At 52.3% G+C, this 14,719-nt stretch overlaps 7 protein-coding genes across 7 annotated transcripts; 4 read left to right on the top strand and 3 right to left on the bottom strand.

The window, feature by feature from the left end:
• Positions 1–179: 179 nt before the first annotated feature.
• PFLUO_LOCUS2747 (uncharacterized protein) lies at positions 180–885 on the top strand (the record flags this gene model as incomplete). The annotated part of the gene is made up of 3 exons (XM_073779919.1): positions 180–297; positions 353–429; positions 481–885. 3 exons carry the CDS (start codon positions 180–182, stop codon positions 883–885), a joined length of 600 nt encoding a protein of 199 aa, XP_073636826.1.
• A 453-nt stretch (positions 886–1,338) lies between these two features.
• On the top strand, positions 1,339–2,830 carry PFLUO_LOCUS2746 (uncharacterized protein; the record flags this gene model as incomplete). The annotated part of the gene is made up of 2 exons (XM_073779918.1): positions 1,339–1,585; positions 1,668–2,830. 2 exons carry the CDS (start codon positions 1,339–1,341, stop codon positions 2,828–2,830), a joined length of 1,410 nt encoding a protein of 469 aa, XP_073636825.1.
• Positions 2,831–3,240: 410 nt separating this feature from the next.
• On the bottom strand, positions 3,241–3,951 carry PFLUO_LOCUS2745 (bifunctional uridylate/adenylate kinase; the record flags this gene model as incomplete). The annotated part of the gene is made up of 1 exon (XM_073779917.1): positions 3,241–3,951. The coding sequence occupies one exon, from the start codon at positions 3,949–3,951 to the stop codon at positions 3,241–3,243; it is 711 nt and encodes a 236-aa protein (XP_073636824.1).
• An 829-nt stretch (positions 3,952–4,780) lies between these two features.
• Positions 4,781–5,965, top strand: PFLUO_LOCUS2744 (uncharacterized protein; the record flags this gene model as incomplete). Its single annotated transcript, XM_073779916.1, has 1 exon — positions 4,781–5,965. The coding sequence occupies one exon, from the start codon at positions 4,781–4,783 to the stop codon at positions 5,963–5,965; it is 1,185 nt and encodes a 394-aa protein (XP_073636823.1).
• Positions 5,966–8,439: 2,474 nt separating this feature from the next.
• PFLUO_LOCUS2743 (uncharacterized protein) lies at positions 8,440–9,288 on the top strand (the record flags this gene model as incomplete). Its single annotated transcript, XM_073779915.1, has 1 exon — positions 8,440–9,288. The coding sequence occupies one exon, from the start codon at positions 8,440–8,442 to the stop codon at positions 9,286–9,288; it is 849 nt and encodes a 282-aa protein (XP_073636822.1).
• A 240-nt stretch (positions 9,289–9,528) lies between these two features.
• Positions 9,529–10,251, bottom strand: PFLUO_LOCUS2742 (uncharacterized protein; the record flags this gene model as incomplete). The annotated part of the gene is made up of 1 exon (XM_073779914.1): positions 9,529–10,251. One exon carries the CDS (start codon positions 10,249–10,251, stop codon positions 9,529–9,531), a length of 723 nt encoding a protein of 240 aa, XP_073636821.1.
• A 2,079-nt stretch (positions 10,252–12,330) lies between these two features.
• On the bottom strand, positions 12,331–14,426 carry PFLUO_LOCUS2741 (uncharacterized protein; the record flags this gene model as incomplete). The annotated part of the gene is made up of 3 exons (XM_073779913.1): positions 12,331–14,034; positions 14,113–14,277; positions 14,337–14,426. The coding sequence occupies 3 exons, from the start codon at positions 14,424–14,426 to the stop codon at positions 12,331–12,333; spliced, it is 1,959 nt and encodes a 652-aa protein (XP_073636820.1).
• Positions 14,427–14,719: the final 293 nt, after the last annotated feature.

The following is a 14,719-nucleotide window of genomic DNA, read 5'->3' as shown; positions in this document are numbered from 1 at the left end:
CCTCCTTGTTATTGTCCTGTGTGTTTGCTCCTTCTTCTTCTTCTCTTCTTCCTCTTTCTTTTCTTTCTTTCTTTCTTCTTCCTTCTTCTTCCCATCATCTCCCTTTCCCGTCACACCACACTCTGCATCCATCTACCATCCACATCTGCATCCACTCCTCCTCTTCCATATCCATCACCATGCGTTCTACTATCGTTGCTCTCTCTGCCCTGGTCGCCTCGGCCGTGGGCCAGAACTCCACTGCCTACAACATGCCGGCTGGCTTCAACATTGGCCTGGTCAAGACCGATGATCTGAGTATGTCCGAACCTTTCCCTCCTCGGAATGGGCATCACTGACCACCGATTCACAGACTCCTGGTGCCTGGGCCAGCGGAATACGTGCCCTGAAATCTGCAAAGGTGATGTCAAGCAGAACACTTGCGATCCTGTATGCCAATCCAACGAGAATATTCCGTCTGTTACTGACTCTGCCCTCCAGTCCACTCTGAAGTACCAGTGCATGTGCAGTGACGGCACTGTTCCCGACTCTTCTTCCTACGTAGAGACTGTCCCCTTCTACGTCTGCCAGGCCACTTACGGCCAGTGCATCGACTCGCACCCCAACGACTCCACCGGTCAGCGCGCCTGCAAGAAGAGTGCCAAGTGCGGTAGCAAGAACGCCAGTGCGACCGACACCACCTCTTCGTCCTCGATGCATCCCTCGAGCACTCTGTCCATGACCACCGCCACCGGCTCCAGCAGCAACAGCGCCAATAGCGGATCCGTCTCTTCCGTGGCTGCTGCTAGCACCACCAGCAACGCAGCCATGATGGACGGTCTGCAGGGCTACACGACCGGCCTGTTCGCCGGTGCGATGTTCTTTGCCATGCGTCTGGTTCTGTAAGCCTTCGGGGGTGTCTTCGGTCTGGGTCATCTCGTGTTTCTTCCTTGTTCTATCCACTTATCTCCACGCGATGACGGTTTTGTGCTGGCTTTTTGAATCGATTCCCCCTCATCCCTTCTTCGAGTGCTCGTCACTGAAGATGTTGCCCACATATCTATGAGCGTGGACGCTTGTCTTTCCCTGTCTTGTTGTTTTTGCGGAGGTATTTGCCTACGTCAGAGGACGTGGACTGAACTATTCTCTTAATCATAATTCCTTTGAAATGCGTGGTAAAAAGTCGTAGTTGCTACCCGCCAAGGGTCGTTGTAGTTGGTTGTGGTTGAGTCTCTCGCCAAGACTTTGGCACACACTGAAATTTCCCACTGATCGATACTCGGGCTCCACCGTCAAAGAAACACTCCCTCCTTCTTTCTTTCTCTCTCCCTTCTACTCTCACCCACCATCCACCCCATCATGCCCGCTCCGACCAACACCCTCCTCATCGAGGGCTCCTTCTCCGAGCTCGCCGAGGAGTTTGCCCAGTACATCGACGCTCTTCGCAAGGCCGAGGGCGCTACCCTCCAGTCCGAGATCGCCCCGCTCCTCCAACCTCTCCGCGAGCAGGAACAGTCCGAAGGCGAGCCCGATCTCAAGCAGCGCGATGAAGTCCTGAAGAAGCTTGTGTCGTCCGCGACGGCTTTGAACGGCGCCCCCGAGAAGGGTGAGTGTTGGATGCTGGGTCCCCCCCGCCGAACAAAGGGAAAAAGAAAAAAAAAAAACGAAGACTGACCACCTCAATGCAGAAATCACATCCTCTTACAACCTCCTCGTGCACCTCGTCCACCAGTCCTCCGACCCGGACGTGTTCCTCCCTCGCATCTGCACTTACCTCGCCAAGCCCATCACCACCTCGCCGCAGTTTGGTCCCACCCTCGCCATTTCCATCCTCACCACCATCTTCAACACCCTGTCCACCAATGACTCGAGCCGGTACCACGTCCTGCTGGCAATCGTCGCCGTGATCCGGCAGTCCGGGTCCGGGTACGCTTTTGAAGCACTGAAGCCGCAGCTGACGAGCCAGCTGGAGACATGGCTGACGGCCTGGGAGCTGGACAACGAGGAGGCGCAGAAGTTGCACTTGGCAATCGCGGACGCCTCGACGGCCGCAGGCGATGACGAGCTGGCTCAGTCGCACGTCGTCAAAGCGCTGGAGACCATCCCCGCCGCGGACGCCAGCCAGCCCGCGGCCCGCGAATTGGCTGTGCGCGCTCTCGCCTCGGCCCTGCGCCGTTCCACCGTCTTCGACTTCACCCCCCTGACGGCCTCGGATGCCGTGCAGGCCCTGCGCTCCAGCGACAGCACGCTCTTCGAGCTCCTCGAGATCTTCACCTCCGACACCCTCGATGCCTACGAGGCCTTTGTCTCCGCCAACCCGCTCGCCTCGATCTCCAACGGCGTGCTCGCCGACGCCGGCACCGCCCTGCAGACCAAGATGCGGCTCCTCACTCTGACCTCGCTGGCCGCGTCCACCCCGTCGCGCTCCCTCCCCTACTCCTCCATCGTCTCGGCGTTGCGCATTCCCGACTCTGACGTCGAGATGTGGGTCATCGACACCATCCGCGCCGGCCTGGTCGAGGGCAAGCTCTCGCAGCTGAAGTCGGAGTTCCTCGTCCACCGCGCCACCTACCGCGTCTTCGGCGAGAAGCAGTGGGCCGAGGTGCAGGGCCGTCTGATGGTCTGGCGCCGCTCGCTAGAGAGCGTGCTGGACGTTGTCCGCTCCGAGAAGGAGCGTTTCGTCCGCGAAGGTATCCAAGCTGCTGCTGACCAGGAGGCGGCGGCTCAGGGCAAATTCGGGGATAAGGCTCGTGCTGGTGGTGACCGCCGGCGGAATCCCCAGCAGCCACAGTCGCAGCCGCAGCCACCGGCACAGGCACAACCGCGCGAGGTTGAGGCTGGTGCTGAGTAAGAAGGTGGTTTCTGCTATGTGCATGGATGGTGTTTTTTAACGAGAAGAGAGACGGAAAAAAACCAAAAGCAAGGCCGCTCGGAAGAATTTTATTTTTTTGTAGAAAATGGTGGATGTCCTAGGACGTGCGCGGTTGGGAAGTTGGTTATTTTGGGATCCCCACGAGTTCATGTCATGTTTATCTTGTTTATGCGTCCAAGAGGAACAACCCTTTTCTTTTGTCATCTTTCCTCGCTGTTCTTTTCTTTTCTTTTTTTTTTTTTTTATTTCTATAGCAGAATATCAATTCTTAGACTTGGACAGAGTTTCTATTATCTAAAGATGGGCGAAGTTGGGAGGGAGCAAAAGAAAGTCTACATTCTATAGCAGATGTCCACGCAACATAAATTGACATATATACCATACCCACCTCACAGAGGATGCAAACCGCGGGCCTCAATGCCTGCCTTAACAACAGCATACACCTCATCAACCGAGCCAGTCGCCTTGACCGAAACAACCTTATCCTGCTTCTCGAAAGCATGCACAACAGGCATGGAGGTCTCCACGAAAGTGCGGAACCGCTTCCGAATAGACTCGGCATTATCATCATCGCGCCCACTCGTCTCCCCGCGCTTCAGCAAGCGTGCCTCCATAACCTCCTCGGGGCAATCAAGGAAAAGCACCAACTCCGACGGACAAACAGTGTCCTCAAAGAAGACAGCCTGGTCCAGCTTGCGCGGGAACCCATCGATCAGGAAGCGGGCCTTGTGGCCCTTCTCCGCGCCGGCAGCACTGCCCGCGGCGAGGGACTCGGCCATTGCGTTGGACAGCAGCTTCACCGTCACTTCCATCGGCACGATCTGGCCTTCCCGGATGTAGGACTTGATCAGCTCGCCGTACTGGCTGCCCTCGCGCACCTGCTCGGCCCGCAGCAGGTCGCCTGCGGAGAGGTGCACGAAGCCGTAGTCCTTCACTAGGTTGGCGGACTGCGTGCCCTTGCCGCTGCCTGGTCCGCCGAGGAAGAAGACCACTGTCACGTCTGTGGTGGAGAAGCGCGGGGTCGTGTTGGTGGAGGTTGTTGGCGGGGCAGGCTGCGAGGCCGGCAGGGCGGTGTTGGTGTCGAGGGTGACGTTGGCCATTTTTGCTTATTTGGTGTTGTAACTTTGTGTGGGGGATGGTGGTGAGGCTAGTTCGATGACGATCGGGGGTTCTGGTTGGTTCCTGTGCGTGATTTGACTAGGAGGATGTAGGACCCGGAGCCGAGGGCGATGATGGCGAGGATTGGGAGGACCTTGAAATGCGAGCGGTTGGTATGGGGGGAGGATGAGGGTGGTGACGGTGGTGGTGGCGGGCGAGATGGAGTGCTGTAGGCACGACGGGAGAGTGTGGTCAATGGGATTCGACCGGACAGGAAGTGAGATGCAGGGGCAATCTGGCGGGCAGTAGAGAGGAACATGACGAGAGAAAGGAGGAAAAGGAAGACACCGTTTTTGGTGTTCAGGACAGAAGAAAGCGGGAAGATCGGGACGAATCCGGTTAGCGTGGATTATGTAGTTCTCTTTGTTGATTGACATCACGTGTTCTCCCTCTACTCTTCACTGCCATCACTTCACAGCGGGCAACTACATACTACAGCCGGGCAGATTCCTTCTGTTAACGTGCGATTTCGTGCGTGTGTTCCTTATGTGCTCACCGATAGCAGCAACGTCGGACATCTTCGGCCTTCTCTCTGGTAGATTGCACCACCGTCGAGAGCATGATTCCTATCATGCCTCGCTACATAACCTACCTGGATATTGACCTAAGGTACACAGAGAGCTGCATTAATGATGCCGTCCCGCGAAAATGACGGGGAGCTTAGTCGTCGCCGCTTAGTCGGCGGCTGCTCTTTCCATCTGGGCACACACACATCTCTCTTGTTTTCTTGTCTCTCTTATCATCATCTTTCTTAACCTATCTTTTATCAACATGGCTGATCAAGATATCCCTGTTGGTCCTGATGGGGCCAGTCCCTTCGATCCAAAGCACCACCACCATGAGGAACACACCGAGGGAGACTTCGAATACCTGGTGAACCTCAAGGCTCGTACTGCTGCTTCCAGTCGGCCATGCTCCCCCCACTGCCTGGATGAGTACATCTGCGGTGTCACCAATCTCCCCAGCCCTGATGAGTGGGAGTGGTTCAAGAATTCGGACCTCGAGCACACCAAGCAAAACGAGATTGCTCGCTTCGCCGCTTCCGAAAGAGCCCCTCTCCCCCCAGTCCTGCAGAAGCCAGCGACCCAGGATGGTGTCCTGACTCGAATGGACCTTACCTCCGAAACTCTGCCGTCCCTGCTGCAGCTGCCCGGAGAGGTCCGCATGAAGATTTACGGCTATCTGTGGGACTCTTATCGTGTGTCCATCGACCGCAACGCTTCCGTAAGGCCTCGCTACAAGCTAACCTACAACGAAATCGGCCAACGTGATCCGAATACACACCAGCTCTATCATGAAACCTCCTGCCGGGGACTGTTTTCGACCGGACTCATTTTCACCTGCAAAGGTATCTACCGTGAAACGCTGCAACTCCTTTACTCCAACACGCATTTTCTGTTCTGTACCACACATAGCGCACGTCGATTCCTCGACACCGTCATCCCCGACGCGAAGGCGGCTATCAAGCACCTTGAGCTGCGAAACACGACGTACAACGAGCCCCTCCTAAATGAGCACCGCACTTTCAAGAGAAAGAGCGATATCGCCTGGTCGTCTGTCTGCGAGCGCTTCGCCAGGGACTTGACCGCGCTAGAAACCCTTGATCTCGACTCGACCATCTTTGGCTGGCCGCTGCCTCTGCATGTTGATGGAACGTGGTCTCGTCCGTACATGCACTTCTGTGGATTCCGCGAGACTGGACGCCTGACCTGGGTGAACGTGAACCTGAAGCTGACAAATGCGACAACGTTGGACCCAGTGCCCTCATATGAGTTACATCCCACCTTACTTCAGGAAATCGCAACTGAGCTGGAGAGTCGGCTGATGACCAAGGAAGCTTTTCAGATTCGCCAGGATGCTCTCCTTGCGGAAAAGCTGCAAAAGGAAGAGCATCCGCTCAAGGCGACGAGAATCCTTCGCCTTGTGATTCCGCCGAACCATTCGACACTCAACTGAACGCCGTTCTGTCTGACTGAAGGCCCATTGGAGAAGGGGGGAAGTTACAAATGCTGTTGCTGTGGCGCTTCGTGGCGAGGAAATGCCTTGTCATCTATGGCTTATGTTTACAATTTTCCCAATGTTCAAGAGAGACTTGATCGTGCTTACTGCTTAGTAACTTGTATCTATTTCTGAACAATGCGATCATACACACATACTTAGGACATCGTCGTCCGTTCCCAGGGATCATCGCTTGCTCCCATAGATCAAGTAACTAACATACCACTAGATTCATCCACAAACAGTTCTACCTCTCCCAATAACTGGTCATCCTATCGCAAAAGCCATTGCAAGCTTTAGGAGCACATCATATACTCCCTTGATCTACCGTAGAACCGTGTCCATAGTTCACGCTTGGTTAATTGCTAGATGGACACAACCTTCGTTTCTCCCAAATCGTTCAACTTTTATGTAGTGGAATTGTCCCTGAGGGGCCATAGCTCAAATGGCCCCCAATCCTCGTGGGTTTAAAAATATTAACCTAGTCTAGTTAACTAACTACCTGTCCGGGTAGTCTCCCGATACGCCTAGGTTGGTGGTCCTACGGATTCGGGCAACAGATACTCGTGGGTAAACTCTGGGTGCGGCTCAGTAAAATTCGAAAACGGATCGCTGGCCCCAGGTGCCAGCGAACTATCTATTCTACAAGCCCCCTTACTCCAGCCTGTCCACGTACTTGCGATCAGTGCGCAGCCGTGAGGCAGCGCCAAGCGCCAAGGATGAGGCATACTTCGCAGCATGACATCACAGTGAGGCTGACTTCACGTTGAATTAGCTATGGCACCGCCCACGCTAAGTCTGCCAAGGGATTTGGGGCGTTCATAGTACACTTCAGTCTTCATTTGGCCAATGGTCAGCGGTGTAGGACTTTGGGGGCGAGCATTTCTGGGGGTGCCTTTCCGGGGCCCCATACTTGGCGCCGGGGATAAAAAGAACATGTGCCCCATTGATAGAAACTTCTCTCTAGGGTTGCTGTCGAGTGACCAAAAATAACTCAGCAAAATGTACCACTCTTGGTGTGCTGCCGCCCTTCTTGTGAGCCTCATCCCTCGGCTAGCGTATGCCCAGGGCAACTCTTTTTTTCGCCCAAACAACGTGACCGACAGGGATACTGGCCTTGGCGATCTCTATAAATGGGTTGGGTCGTATGTCTTCCTCAAATCTGATGTACAAACAACGCGCTAATAGACCAGGTACTACAACGGGACAACACTTGTCGAATTCACGCCCAATGCAGAGGGAAAATCATGCCTCAACCAGCCTCTGCCGTTCAAACCAGTCTCCAATCAGTTTGAAAGCATATTTGCCATTATTGCAGCCAATAACAGTCGGTCAAACCCTTTCAATGTGGCATGGGGTCTCTGGCCCACGGGCTTTGATTTCTCCTCGCTATCCAGCGACTATATTGTCTGGGGAGAAGCAGTACCTTGGGAATTAAGTTCTATCCGGTAAGGCTTTTTCTTGCAACCGCACAGGCTCGCACTGTTATATTCTAACCTGGATTCTTAGCACTGCTTCTGACGACACAACTCCCCAATACTTCCCACTGAACTTGACCAAGACCGATAAAGCGCCGTACAATGTCTCAGGTACCGTCGGCGGTTATGGGATACCTTCTACCTTGGAAATGAATGTGACAGTGTGTAATGGGACCGAACATGTTCCAGTGGCTATAACGACTGTCGTGGACGCAGCCAACAGCAGTGACCCACGAAACCCCAGATTTAATTTTCAATTCAACAGCACGAGCATGGATGTTACTTTGTCCGCCCCTGCGTCCATAAATTCCGAGGGAGATGGATATATCGATGCCAACTATGAGCTCCCCGGCCAACTGAAAATTACCATGAGCGGAGTGATTGATTCGTGGCACTCGGACATGCAGATCGACGACGGTGCAAAGCCATCCTGGAAACGGACAGTAAACTATGATGTATCTAACGATGGCGCAACACTCGCTCGTCGTTATCCATCAGCATTGGGTATTGCTGTTGTGGTCGGGTGGCTTTCTACTACACTCATGCTTCTTTGAGTGTAAAGAAGAGAGATGAGATATGGGTTGGTTCATAATGACGCTTGTATGAATGGTTCTTTGGAGTACAGTACATCTTACATGTTTACTACTACGCATGGTATATAATAAGCATGAATTGATAGAATTGTTCTTGCTATTATGCAAAACGACAAGCAGCCAGTACATCCGCCACCCATCTGCGGCCTCGATCCGCCATGATAATGTTATCTGTTCCCTTGTGTCGCATATCCAAATTTCGCTCGGGCAATTGATAACTCATTTTTGCTATCGGGTCGCCATTATATCATAATGAGTTAATGGAAGCTTTACTTTACACAATAAAACCATTGACCACCTGATGATGGTCCTTTCAAGTATTTCTTCACAACAATCTATTGTTGATCCCATTGAAATGCCAATGAATACATTGAACGTTCGGGACAATGGCATCCTGGATAGTCTCCCCTATTCAACCAGTGAATATGAGTATCGAGGAGCAAAGCACTTCTGGGAAGCCATTGACGCGGAAGTGAATCTACTTGAGAATGATAAAACGGGAAACAGGAGCGAATATGTAATCTTTTCACATCTGCCCGAGCAAAACTTCCTGAAAGAGATTGACTCTGAGGAATTCAACCTTTTCGATTCCTATGATCCAGAATCCGAATATCTCTTGCTCAAAATGATTACCAGAGCGCATGAAGTCCTGAGCGAGGCGTTTTCCGTGCAGCTAACGTCAAGATTCATCCTTGAGGGCATGAGCGATGCTCAAGACGGATTGCTCCCACTCGGGCGCGCCCGAGTCGACTTACCATCGCGGCGGAAAGAGCCCGACAAGTCTTATCTGCCGGAAACACTCCCAGCAGGCCGCACCGACCACTTCCCTTCATTCATTGTCGAAACAGGGTTTTCAGAGTCCCGGAGCAAGCTGCGAAGCGATGCCAGTTTGTGGTTGACCGAGTCCAATGGCGCTGTGAAAATCGCCCTCCTCATGTCGACTAACAAGAAAAAGAAGGACATCGCATTCGAAATTCTTCAGCCCAGCAGCCGCCCCACTCGAGGGGACCCTGACAAGGTGATTGCGGAATTGAAACAAACAGCAACCGTCAAGACCAACAAGGATGGCCAAGCCGTGGCCAACGGGCATCTCAGGATCCCATTCGAGGATCTCTTCCTGCGACGCCCTGTCTCGCCGGAGAAAGATATCATTCTCTCAGAGGATGACTTGGTCAAGATTGCAAAGAAGGTCTGGGGTTCTCAGTTTTGAAATATTCCGACATCATGTCAGAGAGATTCAGAGCCTCATTTTGTTAGCAGTGTATCACTTTCAGTACAGTACGTCCCGAAACTGGTGCCACCACCTACACTCTTCGATTGAGTCTTCGTGTATGAGAACTCTTATTCGAGAATCTTTTCTCATCTAGAGCTCTGCGTCTTAAGATAATAACACTGATCCTCGGTAGTGGCAAAATGCGCAATCACGAAATGCTAGACAAAGTATTAGGCCCTACTTATGACTGCACTCAGCCTTCAAATCCTGAAGATTCTTCTTTTGGGTGCCATCCTCATGGAAGTTACCCTTATCAAGCCACTGCTCCATCGCGTTTTTCAAAAAGCCATCCCACTCATCCCGCAGCATAGCGAACCAAGCGGTATCTCTACTCCGCCCCTTGATAACCATATGCTGTCTAAAAATGCCTTCGAACGTGAATCCCAGCCGCGACGCCGCTTTTCGAGACGGCGCATTGAGCGAGTCACACTTCCACTCGAACCGCCGAAATTTCAAATCTTCAAAAGCATGGCGCGCCAACAGATAGATAGCCTCAGTGGCACCAGTGGTGCGTTGAAGTGCCGACGAGAACATCACATGGCCAACTTCCACGGTAAAATGCTCCGGAGTGATGCGCATCAGGGTCAGGTATCCAATTGGCTTTCCGAAAGTCGGCATGGAGCTGCGTTTATCGATGATCGCGAAAAAGAACATAGAGGATGCTAATGCCGCTGTGATTTTTTTCTCGAAGGCCTCCAGTTCAGTGTAGGGTCCGTCAGGCATATAGTCCCAAAACGAGGTCTTCATGGCATCAGTTGCTCCGACTAAATTGAACAGGTCTTTGGCATGTTTTAAGCCGAGTGTTTCAAGGTCAACGGTCCGGCCAGTCAGGACCGTTTGGCTTGGCAATGATGCCTGTGGAAGGTTGACAATTGGACCCCGAGGTCGTGCCGCTGCCATCATTGATATTGAATCGTTTTCGAATGAGGCAATGGGGAACCAAAGGGTTTGAGGGCTATCTAATATGATCATAGTTCGGTGTTATCGGCGCGACTCTTCGCCAGTCAGCCAAATCGTGGCCTTATGATTCGGTGTCAACTCCGCGAATCTGCTGTTTAAAGTCCCTTGATAGGCTCGTTTCCCGAAACCCCGATGGCCTGGGCCCACTTCTCTTTCTCTGCAAACTGATATCATGCAGAAACAGTGCAGGAGTACTTTGGGTCATAAAGCTCTATGTGAAGCGGAGAAGATGAAGATGGGATCCGCGCTAGGTGGTCTTCAAATGCTGTTCGGTGATACAGGACCGACACCTGCGGCGCCTCGCTATAAGCGAAGTCGGTGCTTTCCAGTGGGGCGGCCCGGCATTTTCAGCTTTTGAGGGCAGCACTCAGCTCACCACTTTGTAGGTTTATGACTTATCAAAATCGTAAAGTAGACAGTCACCGCTACTAGGCGTTATAGTAGTGTTCTATCTGTCCCCCGTACCACATTTGTTTCCGTTAAGTTAGGTTGTAGATAGATACACTGTGGGGATAGTTGACACAACTCAATTTCTTCTCTCCACTCCGTGTGGATCCATAGAGAGAGCATATGGAGCAAACACTGGTCCTCGTTATTTGAATCGTTCCGAATGAATCAAGATATATGATAAACTTTGTCACATCTTCCCTCCTACATTGCAGAATTCCACGGTTGTTGCCGGAAATATGATCTACAAATATGTCACCTAGCACTAGCCAATCAGAGACAAACAGTGACAGGCATACATACTACAGTACATAAATATTTATCGAAGCAACAAACCTTAATAAACACACAAATGTATGTTGTAGAACCTAGCGGACACCCGGGCGTCCATACATGGCATAGCCGGCCGCCTGCTAAAAAAAGACCATCGCACAATAAACTCTAGGACCTGCAGCCTTGTTCCCGCTCGTATCTAGCCTTGCCGCCTGCCACTTTCGGCCCCCCGCACAGACAAATCAAATCAGGGGGGAGGTCCGATAATACGAGAACGTGGCTTAAATCTTATTATTACTTTTTTTATGCCTTCCTAACCAGGCTACTTGTTCTTGGTTTTTTTTTAGTCTGATCAAGAAAGGAGGTTACATGGGGAAAACCCCACCGCAGGAAAAGACTGGGGGCCCAAACAAAGTGGTAACGAGTAAACCAAGCAACCAACGATCTTCTCCGGATAATGATAATGATCGTCGAGCTGCACAGCGAATAATAACCCACCGGGCCGGGCCCCTCTCATCACGCCGTAACATAGTGCATCAATAACAGTCAGCCGGGATTCATTAATAATGTTGTTCAGGGAGGTTCCTGGGCGCAGATCAGAGGATTTAGATAGGCTGGATACCAAGCTGAAACGGTTGTATGCATATCTAAGACAAGTAATTCAAGGTTACATCTTTTTTTGTTAGCGGCCCCCAGAGATGAGGGATACGCTGAAGAAAATCCTGCGGGTGGATTATCGACAGGGCTAAGCTACAGTAGGAAGGCGACCAGGCAGTTCAGCTAGGTAAGATGTGCAACGAGTCCAGTTCGATTATGCAGTATATACATGGAGTAGTCACAACGAAACAAGAAAAAGTAACGACAAGAGAGTGAGTGATAGATAGAAGGATAGTATTATACAGGGACTGGATTCTTTGTGGTTCCTGTGGCCCAAACAATCAAGAAAACCCCCCCAAATAAGAAGCGGAAAAGGAAACAGTAGCAAAGACAACGCCAAATGGGGTATGTATGATATGCATGAACAATCATGACCGACCTGACAAGTATATACCCATACCCTCAGCTCCTCTGTGTTTTTCTTTATTTTGTGGAGGTGTTTTGTGTCATAATTCTTGGGGCGGTGTTGGTGTTAGTGCCAAATCTGGACCCCAAGGCACTTGGACCCAATGTCGGCAGTGGTGAGGGTGAGGGGCGTGGCGATGGATGATAACAAGAGGACAATGACAACACGATGTGGATGCAAGAGAGCAGATGATGCAAGGGATGCTAAGTCACGCAGAGAGAGAGGGAAAAAAAGAATCACTCGGGGCGAGGCGATCTGGCTTCGTTATCCAGAGAGCGAGCCTCATCGAGAGAAAAAGACCGAGCATCATTCACAGCTCTGGCTTCGTCCATGGGCAAGCCCTCATCGGTAGGGAGATGGTGGTATGCACGTTGACGGCGGTAGCGAATCATGCGCCAGGCACCGTAGAGCGCACCGCCCACAGAGCAGGTCACCAGGATAAAGATCAAGAAGCCACCAATGCCCTTGATCACATCGTAGGCCTTGTACACGGCCTTTGTGACCTGCTTAGCATCGGCGTACGAGCTGCCAGATTTCGGGCTGTCATCCATGCCATCCATGTCATCCATGTCCCCGTCAGTGTCCGCAGCAGGCGAATTATCCATGTTGGCGTTGAGGAGCTCGGGGTCGTCGGGCGCGGGGTGCTCCGAGTGGCCCTGCCACCCGGAGTTCTTCCAGTGACTAGGGGTCTCGGTGCGGTGCTTCTTGGAAGTGCCCATCACCGTGCCGTTGAAATCGACCGCCTCCGCGGAGACCCAGTCCATGAAACCATCCACAATGTACATTGTCTCGAAATCAACCTTGTCGGTATAACCGATAAACACCTTGTCACCCTTGTCGTATGCTTGAGCGTAAAAGTTCCACCCGGCGACATCCGTTGCGCCGTTCCAGCTAACGTGCACGATCGTCGTCAGATCCTCGTCGTTAGTGCCAAAAACAGAAGACACCACATCCGGCGGGTCCAGGGGCCGACCGACAAAGGGGAACTTGTAGGCACGGTACGTCGAGTAGCGAGTCGACGCAAATCGGGCAGTTAGTAGGAGGTCGCCGTTAGGAGCATGCTCGGTGTGGTAGCCTCGCTCACTCCAGCCGATAAAGACATTGTCGTTAGGGAGCATCTGAACGTTACCACGCAGACGGGTCAGACCGCCGTCCGGGCGATTGATGCGACGAATAAGCTTGGCTGACATGTCAGTCTCGTCGACCTCTACGACTAACGCAGAGGAAAGATCCTCATCGTTGCCGCCCTCGGTAGATGCGTTGTTCATAAACGAGATGACATGGTGTGTGCCGTTGGAAGAGACGAATTTGACATCGTGCTGGTGAGAGAATCGGAAGGGGAATTCAAAGTCGCTGTCCGATCCACCTAGGCGCCAGATGACATGGCCATCCTTTCCGTCGATATAGTAGAGAGTGTTGGTATAACGCATCGAGATGATGTAGTTGCCAGCGTTGTTCTTATCGACGGCGTTAATGTGCACATAGTCTGATCCCGGCTTGCCGGCGGGAGCGTCCCAAGCGTGGAACGCATTAGACTCGTGCAGGTGAACATGGTCGTGGGAATCCCACTCATGAAGCACCTCAGCGGTCGCGATATCAAGTTCGACAAACCCGCCGATCTGCAACCAAGTCTTCTCGTTGGGCCGGTCGAAATCAGACAAATCCTTCTGCTGCGACTGGTACGTGCAGGCCAACGCCGTCTTACCACCTGGCAAGATGTTGAACTCGTGCATATTGAAGGCAGGCAAATTATTCGTCACACCGACCTCATGCTCGATTTCATAATGATGGTTCAACACCATGCCGCTCCCCTTTGTCGAGGCGTCGAAGTCACGCTGCCAGATGAACGACAGGCGCGGGTCGCCGTCCATGTGCCAGACGGCCTTGAAATCGAACACATTGAGGTTATCGGTCATGGGTGATCCACCCCAGATGAGGATCTGTGGCACGAAAGTGTCAGTCAGTCGATCCGACGTAGCAGAAAGAAAAAAATGATAAGAAAAAGGAGGGAAACATACACCATCATTGTCGTAGATGTACGGCCCAATCTGATATTGTTCGTATCGCTTGGTCGGGTGTTCGGGGTCGATCTGGCCATACGGCGCCACGAACCAGTACCCATCGGTCAAGCGTTCCCGGTCTTTGATTTCAGTTTCGAATTTCATTGCCCGCATGTCGGGAAGCTGGATAATCAAATCAGATTCCTGCCAGGTCATCAAGAATGTTGGGCGTGGCCACTCACCGTCACGAAGGACAACATGTCTCCATCATGGCGTTGTGCAACGGCATTATGCACCAAGGGCAATGCTAACAATACGCTGAGAAACATCATGATGGCGGTTTGAATGAGTGGCTAGGAAGGAAAGTCTTCCAAAACGTGAAGAAAGGGAGATTAAGAGGCGAGGCAGGGGGGGCCAAGAGTGGGTGGATTCAAGTAAGAGGAAGAAAGAGCCCTACTCGGGGGTGCCGGGGGCCGGTAGTCGACAAGGCGTATTTGTCGTCAGGAGGGATTTGGGGGGGGGGGAAGGAAGGATATGGGGGAAGAGAGGGAAAAGAGAGAGAGAAAACGAGAGGGAGGGGGGGTGGCCTCGCGGCTGAACTAGGGAGAGAAAGGCTTGGACCGAA

Source organism: Penicillium psychrofluorescens, assembly GCF_964197705.1.
Source record: "Penicillium psychrofluorescens genome assembly, chromosome: 2".
In the NCBI taxonomy this organism is placed as follows: Eukaryota; Fungi; Ascomycota; class Eurotiomycetes; order Eurotiales; family Aspergillaceae; genus Penicillium; species Penicillium psychrofluorescens.
Note: the sequence above shows the minus strand (reverse complement) of the source record. Positions and strands in the feature narration are given on the sequence as shown.